This window comes from Scomber japonicus, chromosome 2 (assembly GCF_027409825.1).
Source record: "Scomber japonicus isolate fScoJap1 chromosome 2, fScoJap1.pri, whole genome shotgun sequence".
NCBI lineage: Eukaryota > Metazoa > Chordata > Actinopteri > Scombriformes > Scombridae > Scomber > Scomber japonicus.
The window spans coordinates 41,083,000-41,106,579 of NC_070579.1; the positions used below are offsets into that span (position 1 = coordinate 41,083,000).

At 39.0% G+C, this 23,580-nt stretch overlaps 1 protein-coding gene across 1 annotated transcript; it reads right to left on the minus strand.

Moving 5' to 3' along the window:
* Positions 1 to 1,027: 1,027 nt before the first annotated feature.
* Positions 1,028 to 19,200, minus strand: LOC128367291 (uncharacterized). Its single transcript, XM_053327976.1, has 10 exons — positions 19,048 to 19,200; positions 5,676 to 6,016; positions 4,623 to 4,835; positions 3,986 to 4,121; positions 3,454 to 3,842; positions 2,910 to 3,220; positions 2,625 to 2,800; positions 1,991 to 2,163; positions 1,616 to 1,830; positions 1,028 to 1,287 (listed from the first exon to the last, which is right to left on the minus strand). Exons 1-10 carry the CDS (start codon positions 19,198 to 19,200, stop codon positions 1,028 to 1,030), a joined length of 2,367 nt encoding a protein of 788 aa, XP_053183951.1.
* Positions 19,201 to 23,580: the final 4,380 nt, after the last annotated feature.

Below are 23,580 nucleotides of genomic sequence, written 5' to 3' on the forward strand. Positions count from 1 at the left end.
GTTCTTGTTGTAGTTTCCATGTTTAATAGAAATTTAAGAGATAATTCAATACAAAAATATAAAATCATGTTACACTCTAATTATGTAGACATTTAAGATTATTCTTGTTCTAAGCAGTTGTGTTTTATCTCAGTGTGGTGTGATAATACTGATTCTGGTCACTCAACAGGCATTTCGATGGAAACCACAAGCTGGTTAGGTGGCGTCTGGTCATGCATGGCTGTGTTGATGGCTTCAGCAGGACAATTATATACCTACGCTGCTTATCCAATAACAGAGCCTCAAGTGTTCTGTCACTATTTTTGGAGGGCGTTGAGAACTTTGCTCTACCTGCAAGGGTCAGGTGTGATCATGGCATGGAGAATATACTCGTTGCACGGTTCATGTTGGAGAGAAGAGGCCTGGACAGTGTCATTACAGGTGTTTCAGTCCATAATCAGAGAATTGAAAGACTATGGGCAGAACTCAATAGAGTTGTTAGTAGACATTATATCAACATATTTAACTTCATGGAAGAACAAGGTATCCTCGATTCATTGAATGAAGTACATCTTTTTTGTTTGCATTATGTTTATTTGCCAAGAATTCAGCAGGGAGTAACAGAATTCATTAATCAGTGGAACAACCATGGCCTCTCCACACAAGGCGGGCGGACACCACTTCAACTGTGGCATTCAGGTGTTATTAACAACATAGGAATTCAACCTGTTATAAATGACATTGTTCATATGGATAACCACTATGACTTCAATGAACATGAGCCTTTGCCAGAAATTGAGACAAATAATCACATTACAATTCCAGACATTAACGTAACTATAAATGAAACCACAATGAACAGAATTCAATTGGTGAATCCTTTGGAAAATGATGGGAACTACGGCATTGATCTGTTTTCCTCACTCCTGAATGTATTTCAGTAAAGATGCGATGTATCTTTTTTCCGAAGAATTTGTGAACACTATGTCTTAAGGACAGTTTGAGAAAAAAAAGTGTGACATCAACAAATATACATATGGTATGGTAATCAGGCTCTGCCAAATCCATAGGTGTTGTCTAAAGCAAAGTCAAACTTTTCTTTGAAGACCTGGAATGAAACATGGATAGGCAACCTGATGCAGTTAATGCATGTGTTGGCCGTCGGAAACATGGGTGTGGGAGAAAAGTCATCATGTCCCTGATGAATGAACTCCACAGATGGACTTGGTGAAAACCCGATGGGAGGGACAACAGACGCGCCAGTAGCAAAGGCCAATACCTTCTGAAGTTTAGATGGCCCTTGTTCTTCTGCAAAATAGATAATTCATTATATCATGAGGCTTAAGTGTCTATGAACCCAATTAGCAAAAAATTCCACTCCATGTTTTGATATTAGCTATTTTTAATTTGCTTTATAAGGATCTTTAATATCTCTTAAGTGTATAAACTGTTCAATGTATTGTTACTGTATTTTTTTATTCCTCTAACATTAATGCATTATATTCAATATACATATACGCATGCATACAAAAACATGTATTTTAATTTCCCATTGAAACCTCAAAGGTAGTTTATTCTTAATAAAACACAGATAATTTATCAACCTAAATGCAAGGATCTATGTCAAGTATTGTACCTTCTGCATCTTGAAGATAGTCTCTCCAGTAGGTAACCACCACTTCTTCTGCAACTCTCTTGTTGCTTCCTCCTGGTGACAGCCGAATGGTGAAAAGATCATCCACCTGTTCAGCAGTCAGGGTGCTCGGTTCATGGCAGAACAGGGGGCGAAAACTGTCTGGATGTTTCTGGATTTTCTCCAGAACCCCAAGAGTTTTCAGTCCTTCACAGAATCTATAACAATCAAAACAAACAAATGTGTTTGTTTACTTCATTTAAAATAACTTGTTCCTGCCTAACCTCGACATTACAAAATCCATAAACTTAGTCTATGTTGGTTGATAGGTAAAATTATATTCCATATTCCTATGAACTGTAAACGAACACTGAATACCTTTGAAATGGACCTTGAACCCTGTGGATGACCTGAAACATTACTATGTCTTGTACCAGCAGATCCCTGTCTCTGATTGACCGGAGAGGCCTCAGACATCCTGCATTGGCCAAGTAGTCAAGCAGAGGTGCCTTTGCCTTCTCAAGGTCCTCAATGGTTGTGCTTTCTGATACCTGACATCACAAGGAGCAGCATACTGGTTTACTATACTGCAGAAGCTAGTAATTAGTTAATAACTTAAGGTTAACACTTGTGAAAACATTAGTAATAATAAATGAAATAGAATATGACAAAATTTAAAAACATCTCCTTTGATCAGGCAGTTCTCATTTGTGCATGAACAAAACTGTGAGACAACCAAGACAACTCTGACAACTAATTAAGATAGCAGAAGCCTGTATTGCTAATTTCAGGAATCAGCAGGTCCCCACCACTTTATCACAGTGCATGCTTCTACTGTGACAATGTATGGCAGTGGTTTAAATAGGCGGGGAAAAAACACACTTTAATGACCAAATGTGTTGATTAAATTGTGGCACAATTCAAATCACAGCACAAAATAGAAGAGTTTAGGATTGTGTCAAACTAGAGTGGGCCTGTTGTTCCTGTCATCAGGGTAAGAGATGCAAATGACCTGTTTGACTTTTTCCAAGAGGTCTGGATCAGCTATGTCTTCTAGCACTGGATTTGGTGAAACGCCAGCCAGTAAAGAAAATACTACTGGTGAGAGGAAGTTTGGAGAGGGACCACCATGTACCAAACTTATTGCAATGGCTCTCCCTGCCATATAGTACCAGTCCTCTCTTAGAGCTGCAAAACAACAAAATAAGAGACAGGCAATAATGTTAGAAAGTAATAATGATCAGTTCATTTTACTAATTGAAAATATAAATCAGTAAAGAGAAGAAAAAAACAGTACCGGTACTGTTGAGAGCAATGTTTTTGCTGTTTTCTGTTCCCTCAAACATGGAGGACTTTGCAATGCTCTCCATTAGGAGCCTCAAGAATTCCCTCCTTGGACCCCCTAAATCAACTCCTTCCTCGGTTTTTCCCATGTCATCTGAGAACTTCACAGACATCATCAGGTTGGGCTCATAGGACGATCTCTTGAAGCCCCGAATGGCCCCCTCCCAAACAGCAGATCTATTAATGTTAAATCTGCACCGCTGATTTACGTTAATTTTGCTGGCCAGTTCCATCAGTATCTTCTTCGCAGGAACATTCTCACTACTATGAGAAAACACAAAAATAATAATCAGAAACAGTAATGTGATACAATTTTTAACAATCTGCCTATATTTAAAAAGGTACTATATGTAGTAATTACTCCCCTCTAGCGTCATGGTTGTACATCAAAACCAATTCAGAAGTATACACAATGTACAGTGTAAGAAATAAACAGTCTATGTAAATGATCAGATCATCCTTGTTTCTCAAACTCCTGACCTATGTGCACTACTCACATGCGGCTCTCCATACTGGCAACTATTGCCTGCTGCAATCCTTCATCCTCAGAGCTATCACCAGAAATGGTAGCGACGAGGGTTAAATAAGAAGAGTAGTTGTCCTCGTCAATACTGCTTTTTCCACTGTGTCCTGAAAGACAGACTTCCTCTGGACCAAATATGCCTCTTGTACTGCTTGAGCCAGGAGGACCACCCTCAGGACCACTAGTGCCAGGGATACCATCACTTCCTGCAAGGCACACTCCATCAGGATCACTCTCAGGACCTCTTGTGTCAGGTTTCCAGTTTTGTCTTTCCCCACTGTTGGGGCTCGTGGCAGGGCAGTCTTCTTCACTGCTAATGCAAATATTAGCCCTTGAATGCTGGTTTTCATCTTCACTGTCATCCTGAAATATAAAACATGTATTTTTGTATGTATGTATGTATGGATGGATGGATGGATGGATGGATGGATGGATGGATGGATGTATGGATGGATGGATGGATGGATGGATGGATGCATGTATAACAAATAAACATGCACACTTACCAAAAGCGTCCTTGATGGTTTTACATAAAGAACTTTAGTTTTGTAAACCTTTTGAATGAGAATTGCACTCAGGTCCTGACCCTTTTGGAGCTTAGGGCACACCAGTTTACTGCCACAAGCCATCAGCAACTGGAGGCTACAAAAAGAAGGGAACAAAGAAAATGTTTTAATCCAGGCAAATAATTACCAACTAGAAAATGCAATTCCTGAAGAGATTGCGGTGTGAATGCTGTCCGCTGGAAGGCTGAAGCCAAATTTGGATAGGTGGATGTTGAAAAGCTGAAGCCAAACTGAATTACTGAATGAGGTTTGAATTTGGATGCAGACACAGCTGAATGAGTATGAAGACAGGGAGAAAAGAAGGAAGGAAGGAAGGAAGGAAAGGAAAGGAAGGAGGAAGGAAGGAAGGGAGAAAAGAAGGAAGAAAGGAGGAAGGGAGAAAAGAAGGAAGGAAGGAAGGAAGGAAAGGAGGAAAGAAGGGAGAAAAGAATGAAGGAAGGAAAGGTTGGAGGAAGGAAGGAAGGAAGGAAGGAAGAAAAAGGAGAGAGAAGGAAGATAAGTGTGTGTGTGTGTGTGTGTGTGTGTGTGTGTTTTATGAGACACAAAGGTAAAAAAGACAAGGTAAATGAACTTTTACCTGACATCTTCAGGAATACGCTCACCAAATCCTTCCCGGATGCGTTGTATTACAGTCTGGTGGTTCCAGGCCTTCTGGAACTCAAAGGCACTGAGGATGTGTCCATGTTTGTGTAGCCATACTTTTTTGCCTTGTTTGCAGACAATTCCCCATGATGGATTGGGAAGAAGTATCACGTCTTTGTTGAAATGGTCATGCTGCTGTGCTAGGGCTCTGAAATCAGTGGACATGAGACACTGTAAGTCAGGCTGGCACATCTTAAATACAATTCAGAGACCGACATAACAGATGAACCAAAACAGAACATATGTCTTGCTCTCTCTGAGACATTACAACATAAACAAGTTGGATAACAACTGTAGCCTATCAGCCTTTCCCACACTGACTGGACAGTGTTGTACGAAAAAAAAACGAGCGATCAGATTTGTGACACTACCATTCTTTGATTTGCCAGCACAGTATGAAGGGATGCCAGAGATGGACGTGCAGGTCAGGAAATGACGTAAACGGACCGTATATGGTTTGCTATTTGTGTTATTACGTTACGTGTTGGACTAAATACATGTTGACATATTGAGGAAAGTATTTTGGTTTTATGGAAACGGATTTCATATTTCACAAGAATGGATACTTGGCGAGCTGTACAGAAAGTCCTGAGTCATAAGATGATTGTTGTGGATAAAGGGAAGACTTTGAAGGTATGTAGGCATTATAGCTTTTCTTACTTAGCTCAGGGGCTAGCCGAGCTAATCGCTAATACTATTACGGCTGTGAGCAACCATATAAGTCGTGAGTGGTCTTGAATGAATCAGGACAATCTAAGCTTTCCAACGATGTACGGCATGAATATATATGTTTAAGGGTTGGTGTTTAAAACATCCAGAAGAACTTGTGGCTACCTCCTAACATCCGTCCCGTCCCGTAGACGGAACAGCGTGCGTTAAGTGGTTAACTTAGCTCTGTCTCCACACTGATCCTCACAGCGGCAGCAGACGCAGCAGCTTATGCACCCCTAGTTAAAATAGAAAAATACGGCGTAAATATCCATCTTACCTTTTTCTCCTTGTGCCTGTTGTCCATGTGCCGAAGCACTGTGCCTGGTAACGCGGCACCGAAGTCCGGACAGGACCAGCCGCTGCCAGTGGCTGCCCGCTACGGCTGCTGCGGCCACCAGAAGGAAACAAAGTTCTGAGACGAGTCTCCACGGGGTCGGCACCTGAGGCAACTGGCTGTTGCCTGGTTGCTCCGGTAGTGGTTGCATTCGCCAGCGTTCTTATCGATTCTGCTGACGCCAAAATATTATTTAATAACGCTGCAGCGTCAGTTAGCTCACCAGCCTGGGACGACATGTGTGCTCCGTACAACTTCCGGATGCGAAATGCCTTCCGTTTACACTGAAACACCTTCCGTTTACACTGAAACGCCTTCCGTTTACACTGAAATGCCTTCCGTTTACACTGAAATGCCTTCCGTTTACACTGAAATGCCTTCCGTTTTCACTGAAACGCCTTCCGGTTCCTCTGAAATGTCTTCACACATACTACTGAAATGTCTTCACACACACTACTGAAATGTTCTCACACACACTACTGAAATGTCTTCACACACACTACTGAAATGTTCTCACACACACTACTCAAATGTCTTCACACATACAACTCAAATGTCTTCACACACACTACTGAAATGTCTTCACACACACTACTGAAATGAAAGACATTTGAGTTGTGTGTGTGAAGACATTTGAGTTGTGTGTGTGAGAACATTTCAGTAGTATGTGTGAAGACATTTGAGTTGTGTGTGTGAAGACATTTGAGTAGTATGTGTGAAGACATTTCAGTAGTATGTGTGAAGACATTTGAATAGTATGTGTGAAGACATTTGAGTAGTATGTGTGAAGACATTTCAGTAGTGTGTGACAAGACATTTGAGTTGTGTGTGTGAAGACATTTCAGTTATGTGTTTGTGTGAAGACATTTGAGTTGTGTGTGTGAAGACATTTGAGTTGTGTGTGTGAAGACATTTGAGTTGTGTGTGTGTGAAGACATTTGAGTTGTGTTTGTGAAGACATTTGAGTAGTATGTGTGAAGACATTTGAGTAGTGTGTGTGAGAACATTTCAGTAGTATGTGTGAAGACATTTGAGTTGTGTGTGTGAAGACATTTGAGTTGTGTGTGTGAGAGCATTTCAGTTATGTATGTGTGTGTGAAGACATTTGAGTTGTGTGTGTGAAGACATTTCAGGTATGTGTTTGTGTGAAGACATTTGAGTTGTATGTGTGAAGACATTTGAGTTGTGTGTGTGAAGACATTTGAGTTGTGTGTGTGTGAAGACATTTGAGTTGTGTGTGTGAAGACATTTGAGTTGTGTGTGTGAAGACATTTGAGTTGTGTGTGTGTTTGTGAAGACATTTGAGTTGTATGTGTGAAGACATTTGAGTAGTATGTGTGAAGACATTTGAGTTGTGTGTGTGAAGACATTTGAGTTGTGTTTGTGAAGACATTTGAGTTGTGTTTGTGAAGACATTTGAGTTGTGTTTGTGAAGACATTTGAGTTGTGTTTGTGAATAGCGTATTCTGAAATATGTCCCTGGGGGCCCCTCATAAGCGCGCACACACACACACGCACGCACTCACACAAACACACACACACGCACGCACACACACTTCGTTCTGACAGCTGAAAATTACTTCATATTAGTGATAAACCACACAATACATAGTCTCACTGATTGATAGTAAAAAATAAAGTGCACACTTCTCGCTAGAAGTGTCATTAAAACGCGTTTTAATGCAGTAAATATATTAAAATATGATATTTTACAAGTACATTTTGGAGTCACGTGACACAGCTACTGACGTACGTCGACTGAGGACGACTTGGGGCAGTGCGCACGCACACACACACACACACACACACACGCACACATATCTTGTTCCGACAGCTGAAAATTACTTCGTATTAAGTTAAACCACACATCATATACTCTCACTGAGCAGATATTGTGAAAACAAAATGTATATTTCTCGCTAGAAATGTCATCAAAACGCATTTTAATGCAGTATGTAGGCTATTTTAAGATATGAAAAAGGTGCGCGCACAAACACACACACACACACACACACATCTTGTTCCGACAGCTGAAAATTGCTTCGTATTAAGTTAAACCACACATCATATACTCTCACTGAGCAGATATAGTGAAAACAAAATGTATATTTCTCGCTAGAAATGTCATCAAAACGCATTTTAATGCAGCAAGTATCTTAAATTATGACAATTTACTCCAGTAATAGCCACTATAGTATGCGTTCAAAACTTGAAGTCACCCTTTTCGTCAAAATGTGAAGATGGGGAATTATGATTGAAATCAGAGGGCTGACTCTGTCCGTCAGCTGGTGACTTGAAGGGGGTACCCTCGACGTCGGATTCGGACGGCTTTGGCATTGACCAAACGGCAGTATATGACGAATTGGGGATGAGACTGTGTTGCAAAGGCGTGAATTCAATGCAGTTAAGAAGCTGTTTATTGATGCCGGCTCCTTCCGAGGTTTTCAACAAAATCCATGCAGAATAAGAGTACTCCATAACCGCAAGATACACCTCTTCTCATCACCGGGAGATGCGGAGAAATTTCGTCGTGGACTGTGAAGGGAAACCCATGCAGGGTTTGTTTACAAGCGGTGTATCAGCTGATGCTTGTTGACATGGCACTGCACTGAATAATGTCAGAAGGGTATGTACTCTGGTGTCTATGAACAGGTGACCTTACTCTATATGGTGGATACACTCTAAAAGTATACATTACAAAATGATCCTGTTCTCTTTTTTGATGTTTGTTTTTTCCCTTTTCTTTTGTTCTCATTTTATCTTATTTCATTATGGTTGTCTGACATCTATTGATGCCACGTCGACTATTTTCATTCATAGACATGGTACACGAGAGTACTGCAATATAGTTGTTGTTTTTTTTTTAACCCGGTTATTTTCAATGTTTAACTTTTAACGCTATGGACGTTAACATGCACGGGTAACTTGAGTTTGTATACATACCGGGTCAATCAGCTGAAGTAGATAGGTTATTACCGTAAATATTGGAGAAAAGGACTGGAGATTTTTTCGACTGTATTTTAATGTTACCTTAAATATTGTATAAAAGGTCCAGGAGTTTTGTGTTCTTGTTTGAGGCTTACAAATATATGACAACTTATTACAATATTTTGGGCACAGGGCTTGAAAGGAAAGTATATTTTGAACTAACTCTCTGTCCTTTAAATGCATTATTTCATTCTAGTTTATCTTATTACCATTATTATTATTATCAAAGGGAAAAGAAATTTTAGTTTGACTACAGAGGTAAGAAAGAATTTATCTTGGTTTCTGTTATTATCATTATTATAAGGCTACCCTTATTTGTCTGTTTGTTTTCCCTGCAGTAGCCATTTAACCCGGGGTATTGTTTAATTTTTTCTGACTGCATGGTTTGTGGGCATCATTCGTGGTCTGCCTGAGATAGGTTTACGAATGAGCTGCTCCTCAGTTATGTGGATCAGCATTAAGTCCTACAAATGTTACAGGTTTTGGAGGGAGATGAAGGAAGGGGGGGGGGGAGATTAGAAAGGTTCAGGGGTTCACGTTGCTGTGGGAGGATGTTGTTCAAGTCTCCCCAGGTGTTCAGTATTCTATATGTATGTGTTTTTGGGTTTTTTTGTTTTGTTTTTTTTGTTTGTTTTTTTGCAGCAGCAACCTTTTTTCTCTATTTTTGCATAGATACATATGCTTTCTCACTGTAACACCTCAAACATAAAGATAACAAGCTGGAATGTCAGAGGACTTCGGAAAATAACAAAATTAAAACAAGTCATGAGTAGGATTAAACATCTCAAATCTCAAATCATATTTTTGCAGGAAACCCACTTAACAATTACAGATTTAAAGCGTGTACAGAGCAGATGGCCTGGTCAAGTAATATATGCATGTTATAATAACTATGCAAGGGGGGTGCTTATCCTTATTCACCGGACAATACCATTACAGGTTGTTAAAACTATCAAAGACCCATGCGGGAGATACGTTATTGTTCAATGGAAAATCCTATCAATGACATGGAACCTCGTGAGTATTTATGGCCCTAATGAGGATAACCCCAGTTTCTTTAGGAATATATTTCTTGATTTGTCTGCCATGAAGGGACTTTCTATTTTAGGAGGGGACTTCAATTGTGCTTTAAATCCGACAATAGATCGTTCAAGGGGCCGTGACCCAAGTAAAACTCAAACTAGAGAATTACTGAAACAGTTTATCGAAGACTTTTATTTAGTGGATGTTTGGAGAGAGCGGAATCCTGATAAAAATCATTATTCCTGTTATTCAAGTACATACAAATCACATTCCCGTATCGATTATTTCATTATTTCCAGAGAACTCTTACCCAAAATTAGTGAATGTTTGTATAATAGTATAGTGATAAGTGACCATGCTGCTGTATCACTCAAAATCCAAATTGAAAAAATTTTCCATAACCCACCTAATTGGAGGTTCCAGTCAGGATGGCAAGACGAAGTTTTTGTTGACACTATTGGCTCTAAAATTAACAGCTTTTTTACACTAAATACCGATGAAACTAGTGCTTGTATCAGATGGGAGGCATTTAAGGCATTCATCAGGGGAGAGATTATTAGTTACACCAGTTATAAAACGAAACACTATAAGATGGAAATGGAAAATTTGGAAAATCAAATCAAAATGTTGGAAAATGACATATATGCAAAAGATGATCCTATAAAACAAAAAGAATTGGTTATATTGAGAGCTAAATACAATAAAATGTCCACAGATAAAAGTGCCAAAAGTTTAATGTGGTTGAAACAAGGATACCATGATCAAGGGGAGAAAGCAGGAAAACTTTTAGCTTGGAGAATAAAAAAACAACAAACTGACCGAGCAATAAATAGTATTAGGACACCACAAGGCACTCTAACAATAGACCCACTAGAAATAAATACATGTTTCAAGGATTTTTATGAATCCCTCTATAGATCAGATTACAATGAAGACTCAGACGTACAGGAAACATTTCTTAATCAGCTTCCGTTCCAGCCATTATCTGAGGTAACAAAAAATGAATTGGATAGGAATATGACAGCCGAGGAGTTAATAGAAGCAATCCAAAATATGAATAGTGGAAAGGCACCTGGGCCTGATGGGTTGCCTATAGAATTCTATAAAACATTTAAAACTAAACTGGTAGAACCACTTTTAAGTATGTTTAAAGAATGCTTCCAGAAAGGTACTCTCCCACCCACTATGAGACTAGCTATGATAACCCTCATACAAAAACCTGGCAAACCACATACTGAGTGCTCGTCATTTAGGCCAATCAGTCTGATGTGCAGTGACACTAAAATACTTTGTAAAATGTTCGCAAGAAGATTGGATCCGCACCTCCCTAAACTTATACATAATGATCAAAATGGATTTGTACAAAACCGTCAAGGTTTCCATAACATCAGAAGAGTCCTTAATATATTACATGAGAAAGCTGGTGCTAAAGACACAGCGGTACTATCATTGGATGCCAAGCAGGCATTTGACAGAATAGAATGGCGCTATCTATTTAAATTATTACCACGATTCGGCTTTGGAGAGGGATTCCTCAGATGGATTAATGTTCTTTATACGAACCCAGTGGCAGAAATTTTGACAAATAGTGTTGTCTCAAAACCATTCAACTTACAGCGCTCAACTCGTCAAGGTTGTCCACTATCACCGATACTATTTACTTTGGCTATTGAACCTCTTGCTATGGCTGTTAGAGCTCATGATAGCCTAGCGGGTATCCGGATAGGTGGACAAGAACACAGGATATCTTTGTATGCCGATGATGTCATCCTTTTTCTGACCAGACTTAAGGATAGCATTCCGAATCTAATTGCGTTAATTCAAAAATTTGGTGAGTTCTCTGGATATAAAATAAATTTCTCTAAGTCGTCACTATTATTTTTAAATGAAAATGAACGCCTGACACCAAACATACAGACACCATTTACAAATGCAAAAAGTGGTTTTACCTATTTAGGTGTTAAAATTACACCTGAAATTAGAACTATTGTATCTTCATACTATGATTCGCTAACAGAAAACATATCCAATACATTAAACCGCTTGACCGTAATGCCAATTTCAATGATCGGCCGTATCAATATAATAAAAATGGATATACTACGGGAGTTTCTATACCTTTTTCAATCAATCCCACTTCCACTTCCCAAGTGTTTTTTTGACAAAATTAATAACATTCTTGCTAAATTCATTTGGAACAATAAAAAAGCTAGACTGCGATTGAAGTTGCTTTATTTGCCATATGATTCTTCGTCTTCCAAACCTACGTTGGTATTACTGGTCTGCTCAGTTACACTCTGCTTCTTTTTATTTTAGCTCAGATACTCTTCCTGCTTGGGTAAATATTGAGCAAACTACCACCTCAGAACTACCCCTCAAGTTGTATCTATATTCAGCAGATCTTAAAACATTGAAAAAAAAGACAAGGAACCCTTTTGTTAAAAATACCATCACCATTTGGTACCGTGTACACCAGCACATTGGAGACACACCTGCTTTATCTCGTTTTTCCCCTATATGGGGTAATGATGATTTTACACCAGGTAGAAGTGATGGTGGTTTCAAGTTTTGGGCAACCAAAGGTGTGAAATGCATAGGGAACCTGTACAAAAATGGCAAGCTACTTACCTTTGAGCAAATATATGAGGAGCATGACATACCAAAAAAACATTTTTTCAAATATTTACAATTGAGGCATTTTTTGTCAACAAAAAATAAAGACTTGATGTCTGAACCACCTTTGACAAATCTTGAAAACTTAATCATTACAAATCTGGCTAATAAGGGTTTAGTATCTTTATTTTATGCAACTCTGATGTCTAATGAAAAGGAATCTTCTAAAGACAGATTAGAAGCATGGAAAGCAGATATTGGAGAGGATATACTTGAAGAAGACTGGGAAATGGCATGCTTAAAGGCACAACAAAATACAATTAATACAAAATTGAAACTGCTCCAATACAAATGGCTGATGCAAACCTATATTACCCCAGTGAAACTTAATAAAATCTGCCCTGATATCCCAGATACTTGTTGTAAGTGCTTAGAGGAAAAGGGAACATTGTTCCATTGTGTTTGGGAATGTTCCAAAGTCCAACTATTCTGGCAAAGTGTTATGGGGACCATCTCTCAGATGGTGGGTAAGGATGTTCCTCTACATGCCAAACTTTGCATTCTGGGTATATACCCTGAAAATTTGGTAGTCAGTTCTAAGCAATCAGTATTAATTGATTTTGGGCTTCTTAAAGCTAGAAGACTGATAGCTCTTTTCTGGAAAAATACACAGTTGCCCTCTGTAAAGTTATGGTTGAAAGAAATTTCAATATATCTTGCACTGGAAAGACTCACATATATTGTTAGAGGGAAAAGAAAACAGTTCGTTAAAGTATGGAAACCTTTTTGGATTTTGGATTTTTTGGAGGATGAAAATGTAATAATTTAATTTGAGACCTTCAAGTTACCACTGCTGCTGCCTTTTCAATTATTCATTTGTTCTTTGTTTTGTTTTTCGTTGTTTATTTACTTTTTGTCTTTTTATTTTTATTTACTTATTTATTTATTACTATTGCTGTCATTATATATATATATTTGTTTACTTTTTTTTTCTTTCCTTAATTGTTTAGTTGTATAATTATTATCCTTAACAATAATGTATCATTATACATTATTGTTATTACTTTGGTCATTGTCATATTATATGTTAAAACCTAATAAAATGTTGTTCTAAAAAAAAAAAAAAAAAAAAAGTAACAATGGAGATAGAAGGTCCGGGACTGGAATCCGTCATCCGGACATCTACAGGCCCAGATTATCTGTGAGACGAGAAAGCACAGACAACTCCGGGGAAGAAGTTTAGGTTATTGAATGCATTAATAGAACATGAATGTTAATGGATATAGACAGATGGACAGAGAGAGAGAGAGAGAGAGGGAGAAGGAGAGAGGAGCTCAGTGCATCATGGGGGTCCCCCGGCAATCTAAGCCTATAGCAGCATAAGTCAAGAGCTCAAAGAGCCCTAACTATAAGCTTTATCAAAAAGGAAAGTTTTAAGCCTACTCTTAAATATAGGGAGGGTGTCTGCCCCCCGGACCAAATCTGGAAGATGGTTCCACAGGAGAGGAGCCTGATAGCTGAAGGCTCTGCCTCCTGTTCTACTTTTAGAGATACAAGGAACCACAAGTAGGCCTGCATGCTGGGAGCGCAGTGTTCTAGTAGGTACATAAGGTACTATCAGTTCTTTAAGATATGACTTATATGTCTTTTATGTCTTTTATTATGAAAATATATTTTCTGTCTTTTATTATGAAAATATATTTGTATTTAAAAAATATATTTTTGATGTACAGTATTCCAACACAAACATATTACAAATTAGTCACCTTTCAGCTAGAATTCAATTTACAAACACTTAACAAACTCAGCCATTCCTCAAAAAACTCACCACAACAGAAAATTACAACACATCAACATTCACCCCAGTAACTGGCCATAACAGCTCCCTTTTGCAAGCTCCACACTGTTATGGCACTCTATATACTATACTATATAGTACAGGTCACACATCGCACACAAAAAAACAAAACAAACAAAAAAACACTTCAATTACGAACATTATTATCTTCGTCTATCAAAATGACCCCATATAACATTATTGTTTTTAGACATTTTACCAGAAGAATCACCCTCTACCAGTGCCACTCAATTTCACCCCTTTGCTTATAAGTAAAGAGACTACTGTGTTTAGTGAAGAGCTTAGTGAAATCCACAGCACTGTGCATCATCCTATATTTAATCTGAGTCTGTACTATGTTTTTGAAGATTGACCAGACAGAAATGAGCCTATTTTCATAATGTGCTATGTTCTGTCCTTGATGCATAGATTGACAGACAGCTAAACACCTCACTCCAAACACGACTCTGTTGCATCTTTAACAGGTTTATTGTCAGAAGTGGAGGGTGAAACTAAAAAGGAAAACACACAATACAATCAAAAAATGTACGCTACATCTCTAAAAATATGAAAATAAGCAAAATGAAATATTACCTACACTTGCATGAATTTACAAATAAAAAGCCACTTATACTTTCCAAATGTTCACATGTTACAATATCTCAACAGTAAAATAACATGGCTACTGAAAGCTGTATGCTGAATGCTAAGTGCAAAATAAAACATCTCCAAAGACCAAACAATGATTAATTTGACACAGGAGTGATAAGATGCAAGTAAAAGCATATGAATACTAACATAACAACCATACATACCAACGATGCAACCTCAAACAGATGTAAGCAAGAATGCTAGCACATGCTCTGCCACATGTCTTTTCTCTGCCATGTCACACATGCTGAATAAAGTTTTTTCTTACAAATTAACACACTACCAAAAAGCGTCAGTAGGTGGCACTGTTGGACCCTTTGAATCTACACACAATGAAATAAAATAGATTAAATGCTTTTTTACAACTAAAACAGAACATGCTATGTTACGTCTTGATTTGATCGCCCATCTAGCATGACTCAATAGGAACCTGCACAGCTCTGTGTTTTTCACCCTGCTCCTCTCCCAAATGTCAAACAAAACAAACATTTCCCATGAATCCGTATCATCCCAGATTAATCCCAGTTTTTTGATCAGACAACATTTCAACTTGCTAAAAAATTCACCCAGTTCATTACATCTTACATACATATGCACTAAATTTTCAGCTTCTAACCCACACACATCACACTCTCTGTCGACCCCCCTGTCCAACTGGTGCAGGATCACATTAGTGTAAATTTTGTTATGTCTTAATTTGAAATCATGATCTGCTGCTTCAATGCTATTCCCTTTAATTTTCCATGTCTCCCAGATTTTGTCCCCATCTAATGTAGGATACATCCTGCTCCAGTAGGACAAGGAGGCCTGTCTCTGTGCCACCTTCATTACAACACGTTCATAGATTTGTTTGCACTTTATCACACTAAAATCTCTGATTTCTTCACCTTGAAAAAATTTTAGATCAGGAAACCTACTTCCCCTGTCCTTTCTCGTGTTTGATTTGATTTCTGATTTCCATGATTGTGGAATACTTTCTTGAATTACTTTATAATAATTGTACACAGTTGCATATTTTACATCATAATCTATTTCTTTTACACTATCATATACTGCCTGCGTGGGTAGAAACCCAGGTATCACCTCGTACATTAGGTCTTTTAGTTGAACTATTTTTGCCTGTATCATCTTTGCATTATACACACATTGATCTCCTCTTTTAACATATTTGTTTAGAAAGATTGGTAATTCTTTTATCATGCTCACAGAGCTAGCCCCATAGTGTATGTGTTCTAAGAAATGGCAGTACTCCCACATTTTTATAGGGAGGTCCTGTCAGCTCAGGGAGAGCCCTGAGCTGACAGGACCTCCCTATAAAAATGTGGGAGTGCTGCCATCATGGGTGTCTTTAGTTTCATCAGTAACACATAATCCCCTATATTTAATAACTTATTCAGAAAATACCTCATTAAACTCTTCCAGCCATAGTCAGTATTGTCACAGAGATATTTTCTGACTAACTTGATTCTGAAAGCTTTTTTCCTACTTTCTACATCTAGCAGTGTTAGACCCCCCTCATTATATTTGTTTATTAATGTCTTCCTGGCTATTTTACTAATCGTACTTCCCCAAATGAATTTAGTGCTTATTTCATGTAATCTATTCAATACCCACAAGGGTAAGTCTAATACGTCTAACACGTAATTCAGTTTAGAATAAACCAGACTATTTAACACCACTACTTTCCCATTGAGTTTTAAATCTCTCATCCTCCACCATGTTAAGATCACTTCTATATTGTTTAGTATTTTTGTCCAGGTTTCATCTCTTGCCATCACATTATCAACTCCTATATACGTTCCTAGAATCTTCACATGTTTTGGTTGTATTTTCAATGTCATGCTGGTTTGTGCAGGGCTGACCATGTTAATAAATAGTACTTCTGATTTCATGACATTTATCCGGGAGCCTGATGCTCTACCGAACATGTTCACCAGCTCAATTGCCCTATTCACACTCTCCATATCTTTTAACATCAAGGTTGTATCATCCGCAAATTGCTGGATGACACCCCCCCCCCCCAGGTAAATCAATCCCTTTAACATGATTGTCACATTTCAATAACACACTTAAAGGTTCCACAACAATAGAATACAGCAACGAAGACATGGGACACCCCTGTCTTACTGACCTATTTTGTTTGAATTCATCAGTTAAGACACCGTTAACTTTGACTCTCCCCGTTGCTGTACTGTATAATAGTTTCAACCACTTTGTAAACTGTTCTCCAAAATCCCATTTTCTGTAATACTTTAAACATGAAATCATGTTCTACCCTGTCAAAAGCTTTGTTAAAATCTAACGAAACCAAAATCCCTTCCCTCCCTGTTATTTTTAAATATTCTATTGTGTCTCTAATAGTATGGATTATGTCTGGTGCCCCCTCCCTGGAATACTGTATGCTTGTGTCGGTGCTATGATACTATGCATTACTGTTTTAACTCTATTTGCAAACACCTTCATCAAAATCTTATAGTCTACATTTAAAAGAGTAATAGGCCTATAGTTGGCCAGATCTGTTTTATCTCCCTTTTTAAAAATCAGGGTGATTACCCCTTCTGCCATCGTCTTTCCTACTCTTTCAGTATTTATCATTTCATTATACACTTGCAATAGAATTGGCTTAAGCACACTAGCAAAAACCTTATAAAAATTAGCCGTCAGCCCATCACTGCCCGGACTCTTGTTAATTGTTAAATTTTTTATAGTTACCTCTATTTCCTCTACTCTGAGTTCTTGATCACACAACTCTCTGTCCCCTTCAGCTACCTCCACATTTAATTTATCTAATATTTCCGATGTTATTTTATCATCTGACCCTTCTGATGTAAACAGATCTTCATAAAATTTATGCACATTTTCTACAATATTTGATAACTTTGACGTCACCTCCCCACCTTTAGTTTTTAACTCATAGATATAACACTGTTCCTGTTTTCTCCTTTCTAAATTTAAAAAGAAGCTGGTACTCTTTTCTCCCTCCACTGCATATTGTGCCCTACTCCTTACTATAGCACCTTCACATTTTTTCCTTCCCAGTTCTTTTAGATCCTCATACAGAGCGCCCAGCCTGTCTTCATCATCAATGTCTTGCATGTTTATTTTATCAATCTCAGCTATAATTTTCCTCTCCTCTTGTAATTCTTTAAACCTCAATTTCTTTGCAAAATTAATGCTTTTCTGTTTAATTTCCCTTTTTAGATTTTCCCACTCTTCTAAGACATTGTTTATGAAACCAGGCTGTACACTCTTCACAATTAAATTGTGTATATGATTCACATAAGATTCACTTTCCAGTAATTTTGCATTTAGATGCCACAAGCCCCCTCCCTTTCCTTTCCTCTAATCCCCCATTGTGACAGTTAGAAATGCATGATCACTTATACAATTTATCTCATAACAAGCAGAATGCATATTTACAAGTTGATCTTCTTTTACAAGACATAAATCGATCCTGCTTCTATTTATTTTTCCTTCAACTTGCTGTACTCTAGAATATGTCCTCATCACTGGATTTTCCTGTCTCCACACATCACGCCACCTCTCCTTTAACATGCAATCCCTTAATACAGCCCTGGAAGTATCCGTTTTCAGCGGACCTATCACACTACTGTCCAAAGCATTCAATTTTACATTAAAATCCCCCATGATGATGTCAGTTGATTGTCCGTGGTGTTGCATTTCTTTGAAGAAAACTGAACGTTCACCTTCCACATTCGGGGCATATATATTCAATAGTTCATACGTCCGTTTATTTATAATAAATTAGATTTTTACCCACCTCTCTTCCCCATCACCGTTCACCAAGGTGGCATCTATATCCCCGTTCTTTTTATTTATTCATATACTTACTCCTCTTGCTTTGTTTGTCCCATAACTAGAAAATATTTGTCCATTCCAAAATTTCCTCATTTGTATCTGTTACTGCATCCCAATGAGTTTCCTGTAAGCAAATGATTTCAGCTTTGCATAATTTAATGAGTCTATCAAATTTAGCAGTGCTTCTAAGTCCATTTGCGTTAAAAGATGCCAGTAGTAGAGTCATTTGTCAAGAAGAAAACATATTCCCTTTCATTTGTAAGTCCCTCATTTCTTTTTTTCCTTTTTATTTCTCCTCCCTCTAGTCCCTCTCTGAGGCAAAGCCTCACTTTCCTCTTCGTTCATTTCTTTTCCTCCCCCTTTAATCACATCTTCTGGTCTTACCCCTTTTGATGTGTTTAGCTGTCCCTCTGATAGTGAGTCACCCCCGCCGTCGATGCTGCGGAGGACACTCCTGCTGCGTCCCCTTCTGCTCCCGCTGTCCTCCGACTCCGCACCTCCTCTCCTCTCCATCACCTCACTCCTTCCATTCAGCATCTGGGTCCCCCTGGTCGCGTTGGCACTGTCACTGCTGTTCTTTTTTCCCCCCCGACAGTCTTCATCTCCTCCTCTGACTCTCTCCTCTCCTCCTCGTCCGTCTCCATCCCGCTTCATGCCTCCTCTTTTCCGCTGCCTTCCTCCTCCACGTCCTCCTCCTCCTCCGTCGCCATCTCTTCCCTCTCCGTTGCCACCGCTGTCATATCTATGCACTCCCGCGCGTAATGTCCTTGTTTTTTGCATCGAAAGCAATAAAACTCTAGGCACTTGCGTAATATGTGTCCCGGTTGTAAACACAACCTACACACTTTTGCTTGCTGGTCATGCAATACTCGAAAGTATTCCGAGCCTTCCAAAGTGTCGAATTTGGTGCTGTAGGGCAGGGATGAGACAACCTCAGGAAATTTCACTTTTAGAAATCGTGTCCCATCTAAAATCTCCGTCCCTGCCCATCTCCTCCGGCGAATATCTGACGCCGGCTCCACTCCCCACTGAAGCAGCTTGTCCTTTATTTGGTCATCCGTAATGTAGAGCGGCAGGTTTAAAAAAGACACCACTCTTACATTTTTGATGAGCTCCGTTGCCACAATCCTTGAGTTCTTTATTTTAAAGCCGTCTAGCAGTCTTTCTTTTCCCTTTACATTGCTCATGGTGAGCTCCCAGCGCTTCCTACTCTTAGCTCTGCAGCCCAACACTCTGCCGCATGTGATTTCCACCGCCTTCAGTAGGTCAATCATCGTGACAATATCATCACCTTCTATCTCCACATTGACCACAAGTTCTTTTTTCACGATATTATCACTCCTGACCTCAGTCCTTCTCCTCTCCGCTGCGTCCTCCTCTGCCCTCTGCGCTCCTCCATAGCGTCCATCTTTCTGCGGAGTTTCCCTCGCACTCACCACTTTGCTGTTCATATCTCTCTCCTTCCCCGCTACTCTCTCCATTCCTCCATCGGTCCCTCTCTCTCCGACCTCCACCATTCCCTCTCTCCGACCTCCACCTGCCGCGGTTGGACGCATGTCCTTCCGCGTTTCCTTCACATTATCCGCCATACCAACTCTCTTTGTTTTGTCCATCGCTTGGGTCATTACCGGGTTGTCCGTCCTTATTTTTTTTTGCTTTAGAAGACTTTCCCCTGGCAGCATCTGCTGCTGGGGGAATCAGTAACTTCTTTTAGCTCAGATGTTATTTGTTTTCTTTTGCTATCCTCCAACGCTGTGTTCTCTCCTCTCTCCTTCACCATGTGCTTTTGATCAAACCGGAACCGGAAATGCGTGGGCATGTTCAGGGTGGTATGGCCGTAAGCGATGAAACAGGCTGCAGAAAGCCCATTTAAACATGCTGTGACACCACTGACAGTTCCTCACACCAGCTGAGTGGCGGATAATGGAGTCTCAGCCATCAAACACATGCTATCCTTTAACAGTACTTTGATAGGAATAGTTTTTTTCTGCGGAGAAACACACAGCTGGAAGGACTGCAACCTTGTTTCTCAGGCCATTTGTGTACATGCAGGATGATTGCAGGCTTTTTACAGGCTGTAACAGTGAGAACTGGAACCCTAAAAACTACTTGGAAAGTGCACTGTAAAAAAGTATTTTCCCTTTTAGTTATATCAACTTGTAAAATTTAGTCAAGTTGACTTCAATTTAACTATGTCGTCCATATAACTTATATATTTGGGTTTTAGTGGTGAAAACCAATGATACAGTTGGGACAACTTATTTTTTCTTGTCATATCGACTAGTTGTCATAGTTGAAGGGGCTAAATGCGATTTCAATGTCACTGCTACACGTCGCAGCTCTGGACTGCGTGCAACCAAAACAAAACTAGCGTACACCCATAGACATGTATACGTATACGTATATGTCTATATACCCCCCCCCCCCCCCCGCTCTCCGTCCGCTCCCCGTCCGCTCCTCTACCTGCCTGTTTTCAGTGAAGCACTTTCCATCCGTGATGAAACAGCTGACTCAGGACACAACGGACCGTTGTGACGTCAAGTAACGAAGTAAGTAATACAAGCAAGAGGAACGTATTAGTAACGTATTTCTAAAGTAGTGTAACAGTTACTATCTTTCCGATGCTAATGTTAGCTAACTGCTAGTAGTTGAAAATGAACAAGCTGAACAAAGTAGCCAAGCTAACAACTTCACGTTGATCATTTCTGTTGGATTTTATGAGCACTGCTGGCAAACAGACATTTGGGTTTTTGTGCAATTGTGACAATATTGACCAAGATGTGTGTTGCTAGTGTAATGTAGCCAGAGTCTGGTTCATCAACTGTCTCTAAGGTAGCTAGTGCTAAGTTTGTTCCTTATAAAATTATAACGTTATATTATAATTGTTGCTGCTCTCTTCATAACTGATAGTTTGATTTTGGTTTTGGTAAGGGCAGCAGTAGCAGCATCATGTCTGCAGAGTGTCTGCCTCCTCAGAGGAGCCAGTGTGAGCTGCTCAGATGAGAAGAAACAGGTTTGTATCATCTGTGTTTCTATCCATTTGAAGTAAATTGTAAAATATCAACATAGTGTGAAACGCTAGTTTTTCCAGTGTGTCTACATCATGATTTACTTTTCAGTGTATGTGTTCATCTTTTACAGAGCCTGCCTCAAGACTTGACCCTGGAAGGAGCCTTTTGGACCTGAGGCCAGGACTGGTTTCTGATGCTCTGATGATGCAGCAGACCCATAATGATGCTCAACTGCCATGCCATACCTACCTCTGACATCTGCAGCAACATGCACCCCACATTTACAGGAACATGCATCATTTAGAGATCAAAGGCAACTCAGTCCTGTTCAGTAGACTCCTAACATGTTTAATTAATCATTTATAATAATTTATGTTCAGAAGTTATTGTTTAGCCTATTGTTCATTAATGAGTAAACAAATATTCTTCAAAAAATGATGTGTGGATCTGCTTCATTCACTAATAACAGAATTGTGAAACACCATAAGTTTTCTGCTTTGTGGTAAACAGTACATCAATTTACATTTCACTTGTGTATGGTCAGTGATTGAATTACACTCTCTAAGCAGTAGTGGACTAAGCCAGTGTTATCTACAGTGTTACAAAGGATAATGTTGAAATGGATGAAGCATGAATACAATCTCAAATAATGTCAAGTTTATTGGTGAGCAGTATTGCACAGTCAATTCCAGAAAACAATCATGAATACTACTTTTTTTTTAAGAGGTATACATCACCTTTCTCTTCTTGCTGTAACCATCTGGACAAAAAAAGATCAATTGTATCTGTACAATCTACACTGAAGTTAAAATGAAAACAAAACTCCACTGTCATACACATTGATGTATTACAGTTCTGTTTTAACATCTCAAATGTGGTTTACTGCCCCTTCAGTTTATAACAAACATATAAGACAATAGATCAAAAGCTCATCAAATTCAGAAACAATGATAATAATGACACCATGTAAGGTTTATGATCAATAGTGACAAAGTAGCAGCATGCAAAGTGTAATTCAGTATGGTTTGTCTGCTTTTGTGGCCTGCTGTACTCAAAGCCACTGATGAGGACGCGATGAGGACGTGATGAGGACAGGACGGAGAGTCTGAAGAGTAGCTCCTGGTGTTATTCCTTCCATCACACAGCATCTGCCAGTCTGCCATGGTGGAGTAACTGCAGTATTGGGCATTATGACCTGAGGAATGCAAGACAAAAAAATGTAACCTGTGTATAACATATTTCAGAGCTTTAATCTAAACAAACCCAACATGATCAACAATTCACACATTTAAAATGTCAGAATTGCTAAACTGTCAATTACAATAAACTTCTTCAGTTATAGAAAACACAAGTAGTTGTCAGACCAAAATGTCTATCATCTTTATCAGAGTAACAGTCACAGTATTTCATCACCAGTCCAATAGCCTGTTTATTATTTTTAGGACAAAAATATCTTACTTTACATTTAGTCAAAAGTTTCTGAAATAGCAAGGACTGGTCCAGTGAAGCATGGTTATCATTATCATCATCATCATCATCATATATGTACTGCCCTGACAGTATAGCTAACATTACACAAGCAGGCCATACATATTTTCATACTCTCTTCTCTCCCTTTGTGCTATAAAATATGCGGACAGACATAAAATGTGATAAAACACAGCACTAGTCGTAAGCATTCCTATTCCTTCCTCAGTTACTATTTTACGATGTTTATTGCTAACGTTAGCCACATGGCTACCAGCTCAGACGTATGATGGTACCTCGCTTAGCTTAGCTCGTTTGTGTTAACAGCAAAACAAAACCGGGACCAGTCTGAGTCTACATTATATCCAGCACTACAGGAGTTACACACAGTCCGTCTGCAGTTAGTTGAGTTAGCGGCCGAGCTAGCAGCGGAATTAGC

What these genes read in the sequence shown, in the direction of transcription:
- LOC128367291 (XM_053327976.1), bottom strand. Translation starts at nt 19,200, where the DNA reads ATGCTGAATGGAAGGAGTGAGGTGATGGAGAGGAGAGGAGGTGCGGAG. An exon ending in GCCAGTATGGAGAGCCGCAT is followed by an intron (nt 3,221 to 3,453) that starts GTGAGTAGTGCA and finishes GTTTTCTCATAG; the next exon opens with TAGTGAGAATGTTCCTGCGA. An exon ending in TCTTGGAAAAAGTCAAACAG is followed by an intron (nt 2,164 to 2,624) that starts GTCATTTGCATC and finishes TTGTGATGTCAG; the next exon opens with GTATCAGAAAGCACAACCAT.